Source organism: Eleutherodactylus coqui, chromosome 13, assembly GCF_035609145.1.
Source record: "Eleutherodactylus coqui strain aEleCoq1 chromosome 13, aEleCoq1.hap1, whole genome shotgun sequence".
Classification (NCBI taxonomy): domain Eukaryota; kingdom Metazoa; phylum Chordata; class Amphibia; order Anura; family Eleutherodactylidae; genus Eleutherodactylus; species Eleutherodactylus coqui.
In genome coordinates, this window is record NC_089849.1 from 128,114,906 (window position 1) to 128,131,498 (window position 16,593).

The 16,593-nt window shown below is 48.6% G+C and overlaps 1 protein-coding gene across 1 annotated transcript in view; it reads left to right on the plus strand.

Moving 5' to 3' along the window:
* LOC136587561 (oocyte zinc finger protein XlCOF7.1-like) overlaps positions 1–12,298 on the plus strand; it is a 43,077-nt gene extending 30,779 nt beyond the window's left edge. Inside the window, exons 2-5 of the mRNA XM_066586220.1 lie at positions 6,276–6,405; positions 8,150–8,341; positions 8,425–8,548; positions 9,599–12,298. Coding sequence (XP_066442317.1) covers positions 6,331–6,405; positions 8,150–8,341; positions 8,425–8,548; positions 9,599–11,256 — 2,049 coding nt within the window. The 5' untranslated portion in view covers positions 6,276–6,330 and the 3' untranslated portion in view covers positions 11,257–12,298. The remainder of the gene's footprint in view (positions 1–6,275; positions 6,406–8,149; positions 8,342–8,424; positions 8,549–9,598) is intronic.
* The last annotated feature ends 4,295 nt before the right edge of the window (positions 12,299–16,593 follow it).

Below are 16,593 nucleotides of genomic sequence, written 5' to 3' on the forward strand. Positions count from 1 at the left end.
CGCCTCAACCACAGACTGCGGGCAGTGGTTACCTCACAGCTGACAGACTGCATACAGTGGTTACCTCACAGCTGACAGTCTGCATGCAGTGGTTACCTCACAGCTGACAGTCTGCATGCAGTGGTTACCTCACAGCTGACAGTCTCCTGCAGCGCCCAGTTACCTCACAGCTGACAGTCTTCTGCAGCGTTTAGTTACCTCAGTGCAGCGCTCAGTTACCTCAGCTCAGACATGATACCATTAATAAAACACAACTGTTAAGCAGACATACCTTCCCCCTCATCACCCTGACTCGCCCTTTCTTTACAGCCTAGTAAGTGTTACCACTAACACATTTAAAACTGACAAATCTACCTTAGGGGGCGCTCACACGACGGCCCCCATGCCCAGCACCCTGTGAGCCAAAGCCAGGAGCAGAGAGAAAGCATAATGGAAAGATTTGCATGTCTTCCCTATAATGGAGCCGCTCCTGGCTCCGGCCCGCCAAAAATCAGACACAAAACCCGCCGTACGAAATCACTACCAACTGCTACACAAGCTAAATCCTTCTATACACAGGTGCCAGTAACCAGGGGGACCACCTGTTACCCGGGGTCTGACCAACATGTAGAGCTTCACCTGTACCCTGCAGCAGCACAGGACTTGGCAGAGGTGCCGTTGCCATCTTGTAGAGCTTCACCTGTACCCTGCATCTGCAGCAGCACAGGACTTGGCAGAGGTGCCGGCGCCATCTTGTAGAGCTTTATCCGTACCCTGCACCTGCAGCAAGACGTTACTTGGCAGAGGTGCCGTCGCCATCTTGTAGAGCTTCACCTGTACCCTGCACCTGCAGCAGCAGAGGACTTGGTGTTGTCATCTGCTGAGCACTGTTCCTGCTGGTGTTGGCATCTGCTGGGCACTGTTCCCGCTGCCAGGTTTCAGTCACCTCCGATCGGATGAAGGTAAAGGCAGCCTCTGCGTTCGCTTCGCTGGTGGTTTTCTACTGACAAGTCCTCGGATACAAGCGTTCACATAATGTCCTCTGCAGCTCCTCCTGGCCGGCGCTTCTGACAAGTTCTAAGCTGCAGCGCAGGGGATGCCAGACATCTGCGCAGCTATTCCTCACCGTCCGCTTCATACACGCCGACGATCAGCCGCTGTAGAAGGTCCTCCATCTTCAGACGGTCTGAAGCTGTGACAGGAATTGTGAGCGGAGCTGACAGGTACAGGGAGAAGTCACCGGGATGCTGCATGCTGCTTCCTTTCCAGATGATGATGGCCCACAACTCTGCACCTCCATATCTCACTGCTGCTCCTCTCAGCCTGTTCCTCTGGACCAATTAGCAGCCACTGTCAGGCCACCAGATTCTGTCTGACAACTACAGGCATTTCCCGCCATTTTTCTTCAGCCAATCATGTGCTGCTGCCAACCAGCCCATCACTGGGCAGAACTCACTCTCTGCCATCTCATCTGACCCAGTAATGACCTGTGTAACATATCATGGTTAACCAGAAAACCTTCTCCATACAGGGTGACATATCATCCATCCATCATGTACATGAGGCTCCATAGAGAGTGACAGATCCATCCATCCATCATGTACATAAAGCTCCCACATCCCATGAAGCTCCATACAGGGTGACATATCATCCATCCATCATGTACATAAAGCTCCCAGATCCCATGAGGCTCCATAGATGGTGAAATATCATCCATCCATCATGTACATAAAGCTCCCAGATCCCATGCGGCTCCATACAGGGTGACATGTCATCCATCCATCATGTACATAAAGCTCCCAGATCCCATGAGGCTCCATAGAGGGTGACATATCATCCATCCATCATGTACATAAAGCTCCCAGATCCCATGAGGCTCCATAGAAGGTGACACACATCCATCCATCATGTACATAAAGCTCCCAGATCCCATGAGGCTCCATACAGGGTGACATATCATCCATCCATCAAGTACATAAAGCTCCCAGATCCCATGAGGCTCCATAGAGGGTGACATATCATCCATCCATCATGTACATAAAGCTCCCAGATCCCATGAGCCTCCAAAGAAGGTGACATATCATCCATCCATCATGTACATAAAGCTCCCAGATCCCATAAGGCTCCATAGAGGGTGACATATCATCCATCCATCATGTACATAAAGCTCCCAGATCCCATGAGGCTCCATAGAGAGTGACATATCATCCATCCATAATGTACATATAGCTGCCAGATCCCATGAGGCTCCATAGAGAGTGACATATCATCCATCCATCCATCATGTACATAAAGCTCCCAGATCCCATGAGGCTCCATAGAGGGTGACATATCATCCATCCATCATGTACATAAAGCTCCCAGATCCCATGAGGCTCCATAGAAGGTGACATATCATCCATCCATCATGTACATAGAGCTCCCAGGCTCCATAGAAGGTGACATATCATCCATCCATCATGTACATAAAGCTCCCAGATGCCATGAGGCTCCATACAGGGTGACATATCATCCATCCATCATGTACATGAGGCTCCATAGAGAGTGACATGTCCATCCATCCATCATGTACATAAAGCTCCCAGATCCCATGCGGCTCCATACAGGGTGACATGTCATCCATCCATCATGTACATAAAGCTCCCAGATCCCATGAGGCTCCATAGAGGGTGACATATCATCCATCCATCATGTACATAAAGCTCCCAGATCCCATGAGGCTCCATACAGGGTGACATATCATCCATCCATCATGTACATGAGGCTCCATAGAGAGTGACATGTCCATCCATCCATCATGTACATAAAGCTCCCAGATCCCATGCGGCTCCATACAGGGTGACATGTCATCCATCCATCATGTACATAAAGCTCCCAGATCCCATGAGGCTCCATGCAGGGGACATATCCATCCATGATGTACATAAAGCTCCCAGATGCCATGAGGCTCCATAGAGGGTGACATATCATCCATCCATCATGTACATAAAGCTCCCAGATCCCATGAGGCTCCATAGAGAGTGACATATCATCCATCCATCATGTACATAAAGCTCCCAGATCCCATGAGGCTCCATACAGGGTGACATATCATCCATCCATCATGTACATAAAGCTCCCAGATCCCATGAGGCTCCATAGAAGTTGACATATCATCCATCCATCATGTACATAAAGCTCCCAGATCCCATGAGGCTCCATAGAGAGTGACATATCATCCATCCATCATGTACATAAAGCTCCCAGATCCCATGAGGCTCCATAGAAGGTGACATATCGTCCATCCATCATGTACATAAAGCTCCCAGATCCCATGAGGCTCCATAGAGGGTGACATATCCATCCATCATGTACATAAAGCTCCCAAATCCCATGAGGCTCCATGCAGGGGACATATCCATCCATCATGTACATAAAGCTCCCAGATCCCATGAGGCTTTGTAGAAGGTGACATATTATCCATCCATCATGTACATAAAGCTCCCAGATCCCATGAGGCTCCATAGAGAGTGACATATCATCCATCCATCATGTGCATAAAGCTCCCAGATCCCATGAGGCTCCATAGAAGGTGACATATCATTCATCCGTAATGTACATAAAGCTGCCAGATCCCATGAGGCTACATAGAAGGTGACATATCATTCATCCGTAATGTACATAAAGCTGCCAGATCCCATGAGGCTACATAGAGAGTGACATATCCATCCATCCATGATGTACATAAAGCTCCCAGATCCCATGAGGCTCCATAGAGGGTGACATGTCATCCATCCATCATGTACATAAAGCTCCCAGATCCCATGAGGCTCCATACAGGGTGACATATCATCCATCCATCATGTACATAAAGCTCCAAGATCCCATGAGGCTCCATAGAAGTTGACATATCATCCATCCATCATGTACATAAAGCTCCCAGATCCCATGAGGCTCCATAGAGAGTGACATATCATCCATCCATCATGTACATAAAGCTCCCAGATCCCATGAGGCTCCATAGAAGGTGACATATCATCCATCCATCATGTACATAAAGCTCCCAGATCCCATGAGGCTCCATAGAGGTTGACATATCATCCATCCATCATGTACATAAAGCTCCCAGATCCCATGAGCCTCCATAGAAGGTGACATATCATCCATCCATCCATCATGTACATAAAGCTCCCAGATCCCATGAGGCTCCATAGAAGGTGACATATCATCCATCCATCATGTATATAAAGCTCCCAGATCCCATGAGGCTCCATAGAAGGTGACATATCATCCATCCATCATGTATATAAAGCTCCCAGATCCCATGAGGCTTCATAGGGGGTGACATATCATCCATCCATCATGTACATAAAGCTCCCAGATCCCATGAGGCTCCATAGAGGGTGAGATATCATCCATCCATCATGTACATAAAGCTCCCAGATCCCATGAGGCTCCATAGAGGGTGACATATCATCCATCCATCATGTACATAAAGCTCCCAGATCCCATGAGCCTCCATAGAAGGTGACATATCATCCATCCATCCATCATGTACATAAAGCTCCCAGATCCCATGAGGCTCCTTAGAAGGTGACATATCATCCATCCATCATGTACATAAAGCTCCTAGATCATATGAGGCTCCACAGAGGGTGACATATCATCCATCCATCATGTACATAAAGCTCCCAGATCCCATGAGGCTCCATAGAGGGTGACATATCATCCATCCATCATGTACATAAAGCTCCCAGATCCCATGAGGCTCCATAGAGGGTGACATATCATCCATCCATCATGTACATAAAGCTCCCAGATCCCATGAGGCTTCATAGAGGGTGACATATCATCCATCCATCATGTACATAAAGCTCCCAGATCCCATGAGGCTCCATAGAGGGTGACATATCATCCATCCATCATGTACATAAAGCTCCCAGATCCCATGAGGCTCCATAGAAGGTGACATATCATCCATCCATCATGTACATAAAGCTCCCAGATCCCATGAGGCTTCATAGAGGGTGACATATCATCCACCCATCATGTACATAAAGCTCCCAGATCCCATGACGCTTTCCCTCCTAACTGTCCCTCAAGCCTTACATTCTGGCTCCTTTTTCAAAAATTCTTTTTAAAAAAAAAAGTTTTTGCGAACCAAGATAAATAGTGTACTCCATTCCTTGTAGCGGTCATTACGGATACAATGATACCAAATATGTGGGTTTTTACAAAACAATTTTATACAAAGAGGAGAATGTGCAGAAAAAGGGGGGGATGGGGGGGTTGTTACTATTTTTTATTAACGTGGTTTATTTTTCTCCTTTCTTTAATGTCCCTGTAGAGGACTTGAAGCAGAAAAGCTCTGATCACCATGATAATGCATTGCAATACTTTTGTACTGCTGTGCATTGTCACACACAATAGTGACCACAGGCCATGGCCGACCCGGACACCATTGTCTGGCATCCGGTTACCATCAGCCCTCCACAATCACATAGCAGAAGGCTGATGACATCACATCTTCATTGATCATGGCACGTAAGGAGTTAATAACGCGGATTGATGCTCTAATCAATTCCTACTGCTGCAACGGGAGACCGGCTGCCAGTGACAGCCAGCTCCTGCTGTGGGATGGTGTGGGCTCACTACTGATACCGTGCGCCCAGGACACAAACTTACATATGTGGCGTTAAGATGTTAATAGAATGCCTGCCAAAATATACTATACTGCACTACTTCAGTATTGCAGTATATTATAAGTGATTGCCAGTTCAAATCCCCTACAGGGACTAAAAAGTATAAAAAATACTAAAAGGTTTAACCCAGTATTATTCCATTTATAAAATAAAAAACAATGTGGCATCGCTGCATCTGTAAAGTCTCTTCTATTAAAATACTGCATCATTTATCTCGCACGGGGAATGCCTTCAGGGAAAAAAAACACAAAACCAGTATTGCGCCTTTGTGCTCACTCCGTCTTTCTGTAGTGGCCAAACTCGGTATTGCAGGCAGAATTCACATTCATTTCAATTGGAACTTGGCTTGTAATACCAACCATAGCCTCTACAGTAAGAACAGAGCTGTCTGCTTCCTGCAAACTCAGCTTAGTGCACAATTACGCTGGCCTGGAAAACAGCTGATGAGCAGGGGGCCCGGGCAACGGACCCCCACTAGAGTACAATTGGTGACTTATTCTGAGGATAGGCCATCAGTAGATCACTATCGGAGAACCCCTTTAAGCCTGTGAGGGGGGAGGGGGGGGCAGGCTGACTGTGAATTGACTATTATTGTTTCTTATATCGTCTTTGTAGATTTTGATCAGCTCTTAATGAGACATTAAGTAACGTATTCCACAGCCTGCAATCTATGATGGACAAGAGTCACATTACTGAGAAGATCCTGAAGCTCACCTTGGAGATCATCTACCTGCTGACAGGAGAGGTGAGGGCTTCTGGGAGGGCGGCAGTTACCTGTATTACTGGAGGGGAGGTGTCACTTGTATCCGTGTACTGCTGCCATGACGGGTGACTGGGGGTCTGGGAAGATGGAATGACTGCCGCTCTATTATAGCAACAGACCAGGGACCACAGAGACGGCTCTTATCATCACACTGTGGAGTAAATCTGCCCCAAGTGAATGCCTCGGGGATCGTTCTCAGTAAGGCCGGTTCACACGGCGAGACGCATGAGCGATGTTCTGCATGACACAGTGTTGCGATACTCTGCAGGAAAACAAATCACAGCATGTGAAAACCAATGGGATAACATCGCCATCCTCTGCCGCGGCGGGGGGTTCCTTCAGCCCTGCAGGGAGCCAAGGCTGTTACCATAACGCTTCGCATCCAGGGGTTTCCCATATTGATATTGGGCCGTGATTCACGCCCTCGCCCACGTGAAACCAGCCTAAGAGACACCCAGTTATCTGGTAGATATGAGACCTCCTAATGACTAAGGGCCCTTTAACACGGAGGAGCGTTCAAAAATCGTTGGATTGTGTGAACTTGAGCGATGATTGTTCATTGTGACCAGGCCAGCGATGGAACGACAAATAAGAATTTGTTTGCTTCTCGCCCGCATCCTTGGGGGACGCAGCTCCCACCTTACTTGGGCACCCACGACAAGGATCTGACGGAGTCCACTCTATGCAGGCCCACTCCCGTGGCACGGACCGCTGCTGCAGGCGCTGCACTTTTAGGCTGAAGGTCTGATCGGCGACCGTGTGATACAACAGAAGAAAATGCGTTTCAGGGAAGAGTCCCGTTCTTCAGTTCAACTGGTAAAAGTATACAGACAGTCGGAGGGTTCCGAAGGGTTAAAGAGAATCCTGCTTGCCTTCACTGCGGGGCAGCCGGGATTGGAGATGTTGAAGTAAAGAAGTTGTATCGCGCTGTCGCTGATGAGACTTGCATGCTGGAGTGTTGCGCCTGGACCGGCGCTGCTTCTAGTTCCACTCACCCGTTCCCTCACACCCTCCTATCCGGTAGGCGGCACCTCCTCCCCTGCAACAGAATTGTTTCCCATCAAACCTATCCCATCAAAAATATATTCTATTCCTTTCCAGGGTGGGGGAGAAGAGGTCTGGCCCGCCCGTGTCCCAGGCTCCTTGGTGCAGGAGGTCGGCACTTTGGCCTACGCCATAGAATTTTCTGCCTGACCTCGCAATTGCTTCTTCAGCTCCAAAATTCTGAGGTCTCCTCCAAAGGCCAGAGCCTTCATACGGGCGATGCGCAGTTTATCTGCTCAAGGCGTCATCGTTCCGGTTCACCCTTCACAGTGGTTTATGGGGTTCTATTCCAAGCTATTGGTGGTTCCCCAGAAGGACGGGTCTGCCAGGCCTGTTCTGGTCCTGAAGAACCTGAATCAGTACGTTAAGGTTCAGCATTTGCGCATGGAGTCCCTGAGACTTGTCATTTCCTTCATTGACATCAAGGATGCCCACTTCCACATTCCGCTGGGTTTCCGTCCAGGGGTTCAATTTTCCCACTCTGTTAAAGGAGCCGGATTGCCGAACGGACCCGTCCTATGGGAGAACTGAACAGACTGCATTGACTGTAATGGGGTCTGTCCAGCTTTGGTTGAGGATGTGGCTGACCGTGACAAGGCCAATGTCCCCATACGGACTGTGTGGGTATGCCATGTCTAGCATGCTCTCCAGTAAAGCATTGGGCTTCTGTAATGTCTTGCAGGATTACTTGGTGGTTAATAAAACTGGTAAACATGTTGGAACCATCTGTGCAACTCCTTGTCAGCCAAGAGGGCTGCAGAAGACGGTGCGCCCCGTCACCGATCCTCCACCCCCATCAGAGGTCCACGAGAAGAACAATAATGAGAAGATCCTTGACCTCGCCAACAAGATCACTGAGCTGCTGACGGGAGAGGTGAGCGCCCCGGGGATGGGGGGGGAGGTTATACGGTAACACAAGGGAGAGATTGATGATGACGGTATCCTTGTGTGTGGCAGGTGCCAATAAGATCTGAAGACATCATTGTCTGTTTCACAATGGAGGAGTGGGAGTATGTAGAAGGACACAAGGAGCTCTACAAGCACCTCATAACAGAGAATCACACGTCGTTTGGTTCCAGTGGTAAGATCAGGTTTAATGATCTTCTTCATCGTCAGCCTGTGTTTAATTACAGTCATTTGTAGGCATAGAAGAGAAATCGCCAAAGCATCGGGCCCACAAAACGGCTGCCATCCATGCAGCCTGTGCAAACCCAAGCTGGGATGGGAGAATGTGTGCAGAGACTGGAGAGGGAAGGGGTAGAGCCATAGGTGGGCCACAGGGTCGAACACTCCACAGCGGGCAGCCATTGTGTGGCATTCTTGGACAAATACTGCACCCTCTGCTAGCCCTACCCCAGTCTACACAGTAAAGCCAACATGTTAGCTGCAGAAAACAGGAAGCATTAGCTCTAGTAGCCAGTTTTTAAAAACCTGCAATGTTACACTTTTTTCTACTTTTGTGACTATTCATATAAAAAGAATATTGAATCACACAGACCTGACTTAAATAAAAATATGTAACGTATTTCTGAGGATAATGGGATAAGTAAATCTAAAATGGATCTGCAGTGGCTGCACACACCTGGTCCTGCACATAACCTATTATTAAGCAGTTCTATTCAAATTAAAGGGGTTGTCCACTTGTAAACTATTGATGGCCTTTGTGCAGGACAGGCCATAAATAGTAAATTGGTTGGCGCCTGCCGCCAGGGATCCCTGACATTGTTCACTAGGCTGGTGTGATTATGGATTGAGCTGATTTGGGCACGAAGCGGACAGCTGCATTCCTACTGCAGTGGCCAGACTTGGTATTGCAGGCCATGTCCCCATTGAAATGAATGGGAACCTCACCTGTTATACCTAGCTTGGCCACTGCAGTGGGAACAGAGCTGTTTACTTCCTGCAGAAATCAGCTCAGTACATGAACGCACTGGCTCGCCAAAGAGCTGATTGTCAGGGGTCCCTGGCAGCAGACCCCCACCAATTGACTATTGATGGCCTATCCTAAGGATAGGACACACAGTAGTTTTACAACCCTGCTACTAAAGGCTACTAATTATAATGCTGTTGTAGTCCATACTTTTTTCTTTAAACATATCATCCCATTTTTCATCATATTTGTTTTTTCTAGATTTTCCAAGCGCGGAGAACTTAGCGTCTGGAAGTTTACCTTCCTTGACGTCCCCTGATACTGCATGTAAGGATGATTTGCCAAGGTCACGTAGGCCAAACGCCAAAAATAGTGTTTTAGAAGACGTCCAAGAGTTACCTCTCCCAGTAGAGCATGAGCGCTTGACTCACGCACTCACCTGTACGAAGTACACGCAGACGGACCTGGCTGACGTTGGGAAGGAGAGCTTGTATGAGCACAAGGAGGCTGATGTTGTGTTGGTGCCCACAGACAATGCTGTGACGGGACATTCCGCTGTCGCTTCCAGGCCATATAATGGTGGCGATCAAGAGGACTCGGATCTCTGCCTGATTACTGAACAGATACAAAACGCAGCTGAGCACATGGGGGGGGAGGTAGAGTCCGGGGAAGATGGCGTACTCGCAGGTGACCAGATTTACCCACCGCCGTGTCTCAAATCTACCAATCTTAGAGGTCACCCACCTGAATGGGTAACCAACCTAAACTATGTAGACTATCCTATAACCCCGCGCCACATAAACGCCCCGTATACACCTAGTTGTATTATTGAGGTCGCAACTGTGTGTGAAGAAGGGGATTTCACCAGCCCAGATATTTATACTCCCACCGCCCATAAAACTACACTGCATGCATCTGACAAGGCGGAAGAGACCCCCATGTCATGGGGGAAGGATGTCATCTACACCAAGTTTTACACTCCGGAAGAACTAACACAAGCAGATCTAACGAGTATAAAGAAAGAGCTGGTCTCATGGGAGGATGGAGGCATGGAGCTGCAGAACGTGTATGTGCGGCCAAAGCGTAGGGAAGACAAAGCCGCCAGTGCGAGAGGTGACGCTGCGCCGTGGAGCAGAGGCCAAGCCCACAGAGACTCTTACCTGTCCTTGGAGAACGCCGCTCTGCATATTAAGACCGAGTATGACCAAGGGGATTTTGGAGACCACTCTGGAACTTCAGGACAACTCCAACCTCTGCATGCAGGTAACCTGGAAGACTGCAGGGGCGCCATGATCAAGAAGGCAAATGCGACTAAAACTATGTCTATAATAAGTTATAGTACCGACGATGAAAATGACAGCGGCAGAGCGGCGTACGCCGTGTCACAGCTCTACGGGTGTGCGGATTGTAAGAAATGTTTCACCAATGACACAAATCTAGCCAAACATCGGCTGCTGTGCCGAGGTCGGAAGCCGCACGTCTGTTCTGCCTGCGGGAAATGCTTTGCTAGCGCCTCCTATCTTGTAATACATGAGAGAATTCACACAGGAGAGAAACCATATTCTTGTTCTCACTGCGGGAAAAGCTTTACTCGGAAGCCGGATCTGATCCGTCACGAACGGATCCACACGGGGGAGAAGCCGTTCTCCTGCCCAGAGTGCGGCAAATGTTTTACCAGCGTCTCGAATATATTCATGCACAGGAGGATACACACAGGAGAGAAACCCTTTCCTTGCGCCGAATGTGGCAAACGTTTCATCAAAAAGTCTGACCTCGTCCGCCATGAGAAGATTCACCTGCCGCAGAAGCCTTTGCCGTGTTCTCATTGTGGCCACTTTTTTAGTTCAAAGACAATGCTCAGTAAACACATGGCGCTCCACGCGGCGGCGGAGCCGGGCGCTGCTCACGGGGGCAGTTGATTTTTTTTTTTGTGTTACTGTATATATTGTGGGGGGGGGGGGGAATGGTTAGTTGACTTTTTTTAATGACATAAAATGTAAGTTTTTATACTGAGCATCTAGATCGGTCACACGAGAAAATGAATCGGCCCTAACCTATGTGATCTTTGGTGGGTAGCCATAGTTATCTGACCTTTAACCTCCACACATACACCACCTACACTACCATTTAGTTGTCAACGTAAAAAAAAAATAAACCCCTTCCCGTCAAAAACAGCTCCACTCTTGCCTTGAGCTATCAAGTATTGCCGCTCGCACTCCCTTAAATAGTCTGTCAGCTGGAGGTTGCTGTCCAAACTGCAGGGGTGATGTTACAGGGCCGGAGGAGCCGGAGGACGGATGTGTAGTTTATAGTACAACTTGTAATATATTCATTTACATCTCTGCTCTTTGTGAGCTTAACAGTCCAGTGGGCGGAGCTGTTGGTGACTGACAGCTATCTGTATGTACAGTCATACACTGATGGCTCCGCCCACTGGACTACGGACTCTTACCCTATAAACCTATATAATCGCCTGCTCAGCTCCTCCCACTCTTTAATATGATGCCTGCCGTTTGGACAGCACGCTCCAGATGACAGGTTCCCTTTAAATGGCAATTTTGGGCACATATCTCAGTCACAGCATTGCTGGATTCTGTCCTAACGTCTCCCTTCAGTCGACGCGCGGCACATGGGAGTTAATGAAGGTCTTTACACCAGTGTAGTGGTGTATAAAAGGTGGACATTTTGGTCCTCATCATATTTGCCCCCAAATTCACAACCTTTTGGGTTTGTTTGGGACCGCTTTTCTGAAAGTAGGTGGGGTTTGGGGGAAAAGAGGTTGAGCCTTGAGGGCCTTCGGATTTACTGTAATGTATGCAAGAAACTGCTCTGAACTCTAGTATAGTTGAATCTCTCCCAGCTGGTAGCCGGCGCAGCGGTCAGCCTGGCGTATAGGACTGGCGAGGCGTGGGTGGAGTCTATTAAGAGATGAGCTACTATTAATAAACTTGTCGCACTTCATTCCGGCGCTGTCTTTACTTTGACTTTTCATATGCCAGTCTGTCTAAGCAAATCCCCCTACATGTAACATACACATGTGGGAGCATAGCCATAGGTCTCCATTCGCCCATAAGAGTACTATTTTGCCCTCCGTTGGGTTGATTTGTGTCGGCACACCTTTTGTTTGACAGTATAGGAAAGCACAACAGACTGCACTTTGCTATACACAGGGTCAATGCAAAAAACGTATACCATGTGTCCACACACAGTGGGCTGCATCATAGGTACAGGGGGGAGCATATACCTCTGCCGTAAGGCTTCAATGCTTTATTCATTCTCAATCCAGACTATAAGCATCAGAATCTAACCCTACATTTGCCAGAAAAAGTAAGTGAACCCTTTGCAACTACCTGAATTTCTGCACTGAGTACTAAAAAGTGTTCTGATAGTTATACAAGTCACAGTTGTAGACAAATACAATCTAACTCCAACTGGCTGTTATTACGTTATTCTTCATGTCTTTTGTTGAGCACCTTGAGTAAACATCTGCAGTGCAGGGAGAAAAAGTGCACCTCTGTGTTTGTTAATCACTTCTCCAAGAGTTAATTGGCAAAAGGCATTTCAATTAAGGAGATGATGGTGGAAGTGGGGGTTTCACAAGTGCTTTGACCACTTCTAGTAAGGCACCCAAAGCCTGGTTACTGACAAATCTGTTTTTCTTAAGGAAGATTACTGTGAACCATGCTTGGAAGCAAACAGCTTTCAAAAGACATGTGTAGGGACAAATGAAGCTGGAATGCCTACAAAAACATTGCTAAAGCTCCGGGTGTAGATCAATCTACAGTAAGACAAGCAACAGTCCTGAAATGGGTAGAGAATTTATCTCCCTAGGTGTGGGCTTCTTGTTAATATCACTGCAAGAACACAACAGACCATGCTGAGAGGGGGGAGGAAACCCAAGGGTAACCGTTAGAGAGGAGCGAGCATACTCCCTAAGGACAATTACTCGATCGAGCATTGTCCTTAGCAAGTATCTCCCCGCTCGGAAGAAAAGGTTCGGCTGCCGGCACGGGTGAGAGGTGAGTTGTAGCAGTGAGCGGGGGGGAGAGAGAGATCTCCCCTCCGTTCCTCCCCGCTCTCCACCTCCACTTCCCGCCGGCAGCCGAATCCTTTCTTACGATCGGGCAGGTACTCGCTAAGGGCAATGCTCGATCAAGTAATTGTCCTTAGCGAGTATGCTCGCTCATCTCTAGTAACTGTGATGGCCCTACAGAAGATTCAGCAAACTGCAAAGAGAAAAACTCTGTTCATGTGTCAACTAGTAGGAAAACATTGTAGTGTTCTTCCATCGACACCGTTCTTGGTCAAAAAATACATTGCAGTTCATATCAAGTTGATCGGAGAGCAGCTGGATGTCCCATAGTACTTCTGAGAAATGTTCTCTAGAAGATGAGACAAAAGTGGAACTTTAGGCCGAGTGCCCACGGACGCATTATCGCTGTGGAATTCGTGCTCAGATACCCACCATGAATTCCGCGGCAATGTCTGTCGATGGACCTGCAACGTTAAATGATTGTCCCCTGCCCACCAGCAGAGTTTTCCACTCGCAGGGGAAAATCGCAGCATGTTCTATTCTGTGTGTAAATTCGTACGGATGGCTTCCATTGCAGTCAATGGAAGCCGTCCATCCTGCGATACTTCCACAGTGAACACTGCAGAAGTACCGCGTCATGCACTGCGCATGCGCGTCAGCTCGCTGGTCGAGACGCTCGCGGCGGATCCGGAGAGGTCAGTATAGGATCTCTGGGGAGCGCCAGGTCTGATTCTGCTGCGATATTTTGCAGGTGTAATCCCACCCGGACGTGGGTGTGAGGCCTTATAGCACAAATGTACAACACCATGTTTGGAGAAAATAGAACGCATTAACCCCAAAATCTCATCCAACTGTGAAGCATGGGAGGGGGATCTGGTAAGAGCAGCAGTCCATGACCTCAAGCTGAAATAACCCAAAGCACACAAATCGGCTAAAGGTTGAAAATGATCTGTGTTTGGAACAGTCAAGTAAAAGTCCTGCTGTCAGGGCCGGGCTCCATCAGGGTTGGGAGTGGAAGCTGCTGCTCCGACCCTCTGTAGTGGCCAGCACTCATAATTGCAGGCTAGAGTCCCATTAATTTCAGTGAGCGCTTTGAGTGCAATTACGAGCGCTGGCCGCTACGTGGGCTTCCCCTCTGACCCCGTTGTATCCTGGCTGTGACGGCAAGCACTGTCTGGAACAACCCTTTAACCTACCGAGATGTTGTGGCACAACTTGAAGAAGGCTGTGCAAGTAGGGCATCCTAAAAATATTGATGACCTGAAATACATCTGTGGGGGGGATCGGTCCAGAGTTCCCCCTTCATTGTACAAGCCGTATGAAACATTTAGTGGAGGTGATTGTTGCCACAGAGGGATCTACAGGCTCTTAAGTACTAGAGGTCACTTCCTTCCTGCACTGAGGATGATGCACAGTGCAAGAGCTTCCATATTAGTTGGATACATTGTATCGGCACCCCCACAATCTTGTGATGCCTTTTTAACATTAGAAAGTCCTATTGACGTTTGTGTTGAAAAAAACGCAGTGATATCACGATCGCCAGTGTGCAGGAGCCGCTCGTCTATAACTGTGAGGGTACAATCTGAGTATCGCCAGTGTGCAGGAGCCGCTCGTCTATAACTGTGAGGGTACAATCTGAGTATCGCCAGTGTGCAGGAGCCGCTCGTCTATAACTGTGAGGGTACAATCTGAGTATCGCCAGTGTGCAGGAGCCGCTCGTCTATGACTGTGAGGGTACAATCTGAGTATCGCCAGTGTGCAGGAGCCGCTCGTCTATAACTGTGAGGGTACAATCTGAGTATCGCCAGTGTGCAGGAGCCGCTCATCTATAACTGTGAGGGTACAATCTGAGTATCGCCAGTGTGCAGGAGCCGCTCGTCTATAACTGTGAGGGTACAATCTGAGTATCGCCAGTGTGCAGGAGCCGCTCGTCTATAACTGTGAGGGTACAATCTGAGTATCGCCAGTGTGCAGGAGCCGCTCGTCTATAACTGTGAGGGTACAATCTGAGTATCGCCAGTGTGCAGGAGCCGCTCGTCTATAACTGTGAGGGTACAATCTGAGTATCGCCAGTGTGCAGGAGCCGCTCATCTATAACTGTGAGGGTACAATCTGAGTATCGCCAGTGTGCAGGAGCCGCTCATCTATAACTGTGAGGGTACAATCTGAGTATCGCCAGTGTGCAGGAGCCGCTCATCTATAACTGTGAGGGTACAATCTGAGTATCGCCAGTGTGCAGGAGCCGCTCATCTATAACTGTGAGGGTACAATCTGAGTATCGCCAGTGTGCAGGAGCCGCTCGTCTATAACTGTGAGGGTACAATCTGAGTATCGCCAGTGTGCAGGAGCCGCTCGTCTATAACTGTGAGGGTACAATCTGAGTATCGCCAGTGTGCAGGAGCCGCTCGTCTATAACTGTGAGGGTACAATCTGAGTATCGCCAGTGTGCAGGAGCCGCTCATCTATAACTGTGAGGGTACAATCTGAGTATCGCCAGTGTGCAGGAGCCGCTCGTCTATAACTGTGAGGGTACAATCTGAGTATCGCCAGTGTGCAGGAGCCGCTCGTCTATAACTGTGAGGGTACAATCTGAGTATCGCCAGTGTGCAGGAGCCGCTCATCTATAACTGTGAGGGTACAATCTGAGTATCGCCAGTGTGCAGGAGCCGCTCGTCTATAACTGTGAGGGTACAATCTGAGTATCGCCAGTGTGCAGGAGCCGCTCGTCTATAACTGTGAGGGTACAATCTGAGTATCGCCAGTGTGCAGGAGCCGCTCGTCTATAACTGTGAGGGTACAATCTGAGTATCGCCAGTGTGCAGGAGCCGCTCATCTATAACTGTGAGGGTACAATCTGAGTATCACCAGTGTGCAGGAGCCGCTCATCTATAACTGTGAGGGTACAATCTGAGTATCGCCAGTGTGCAGGAGCCGCTCGTCTATAACTGTGAGGGTACAATCTGAGTATCGCCAGTGTGCAGGAGCCGCTCATCTATAACTGTGAGGGTACAATCTGAGTATCACCAGTGTGCAGGAGCCGCTCATCTATAACTGTGAGGGTACAATCTGAGTATCGCCAGTGTGCAGGAGCCGCTCGTCTATAACTGTGAGGGTACAATCTGAGTATCGCCAGTGTGCAGGAGCCGCTCGTCTATAACTGTGAGGGTACAATCTGAGTATCGCCAGTGTGCAGGAGCCGCTCGTCTATAACTGTGAGGGTACA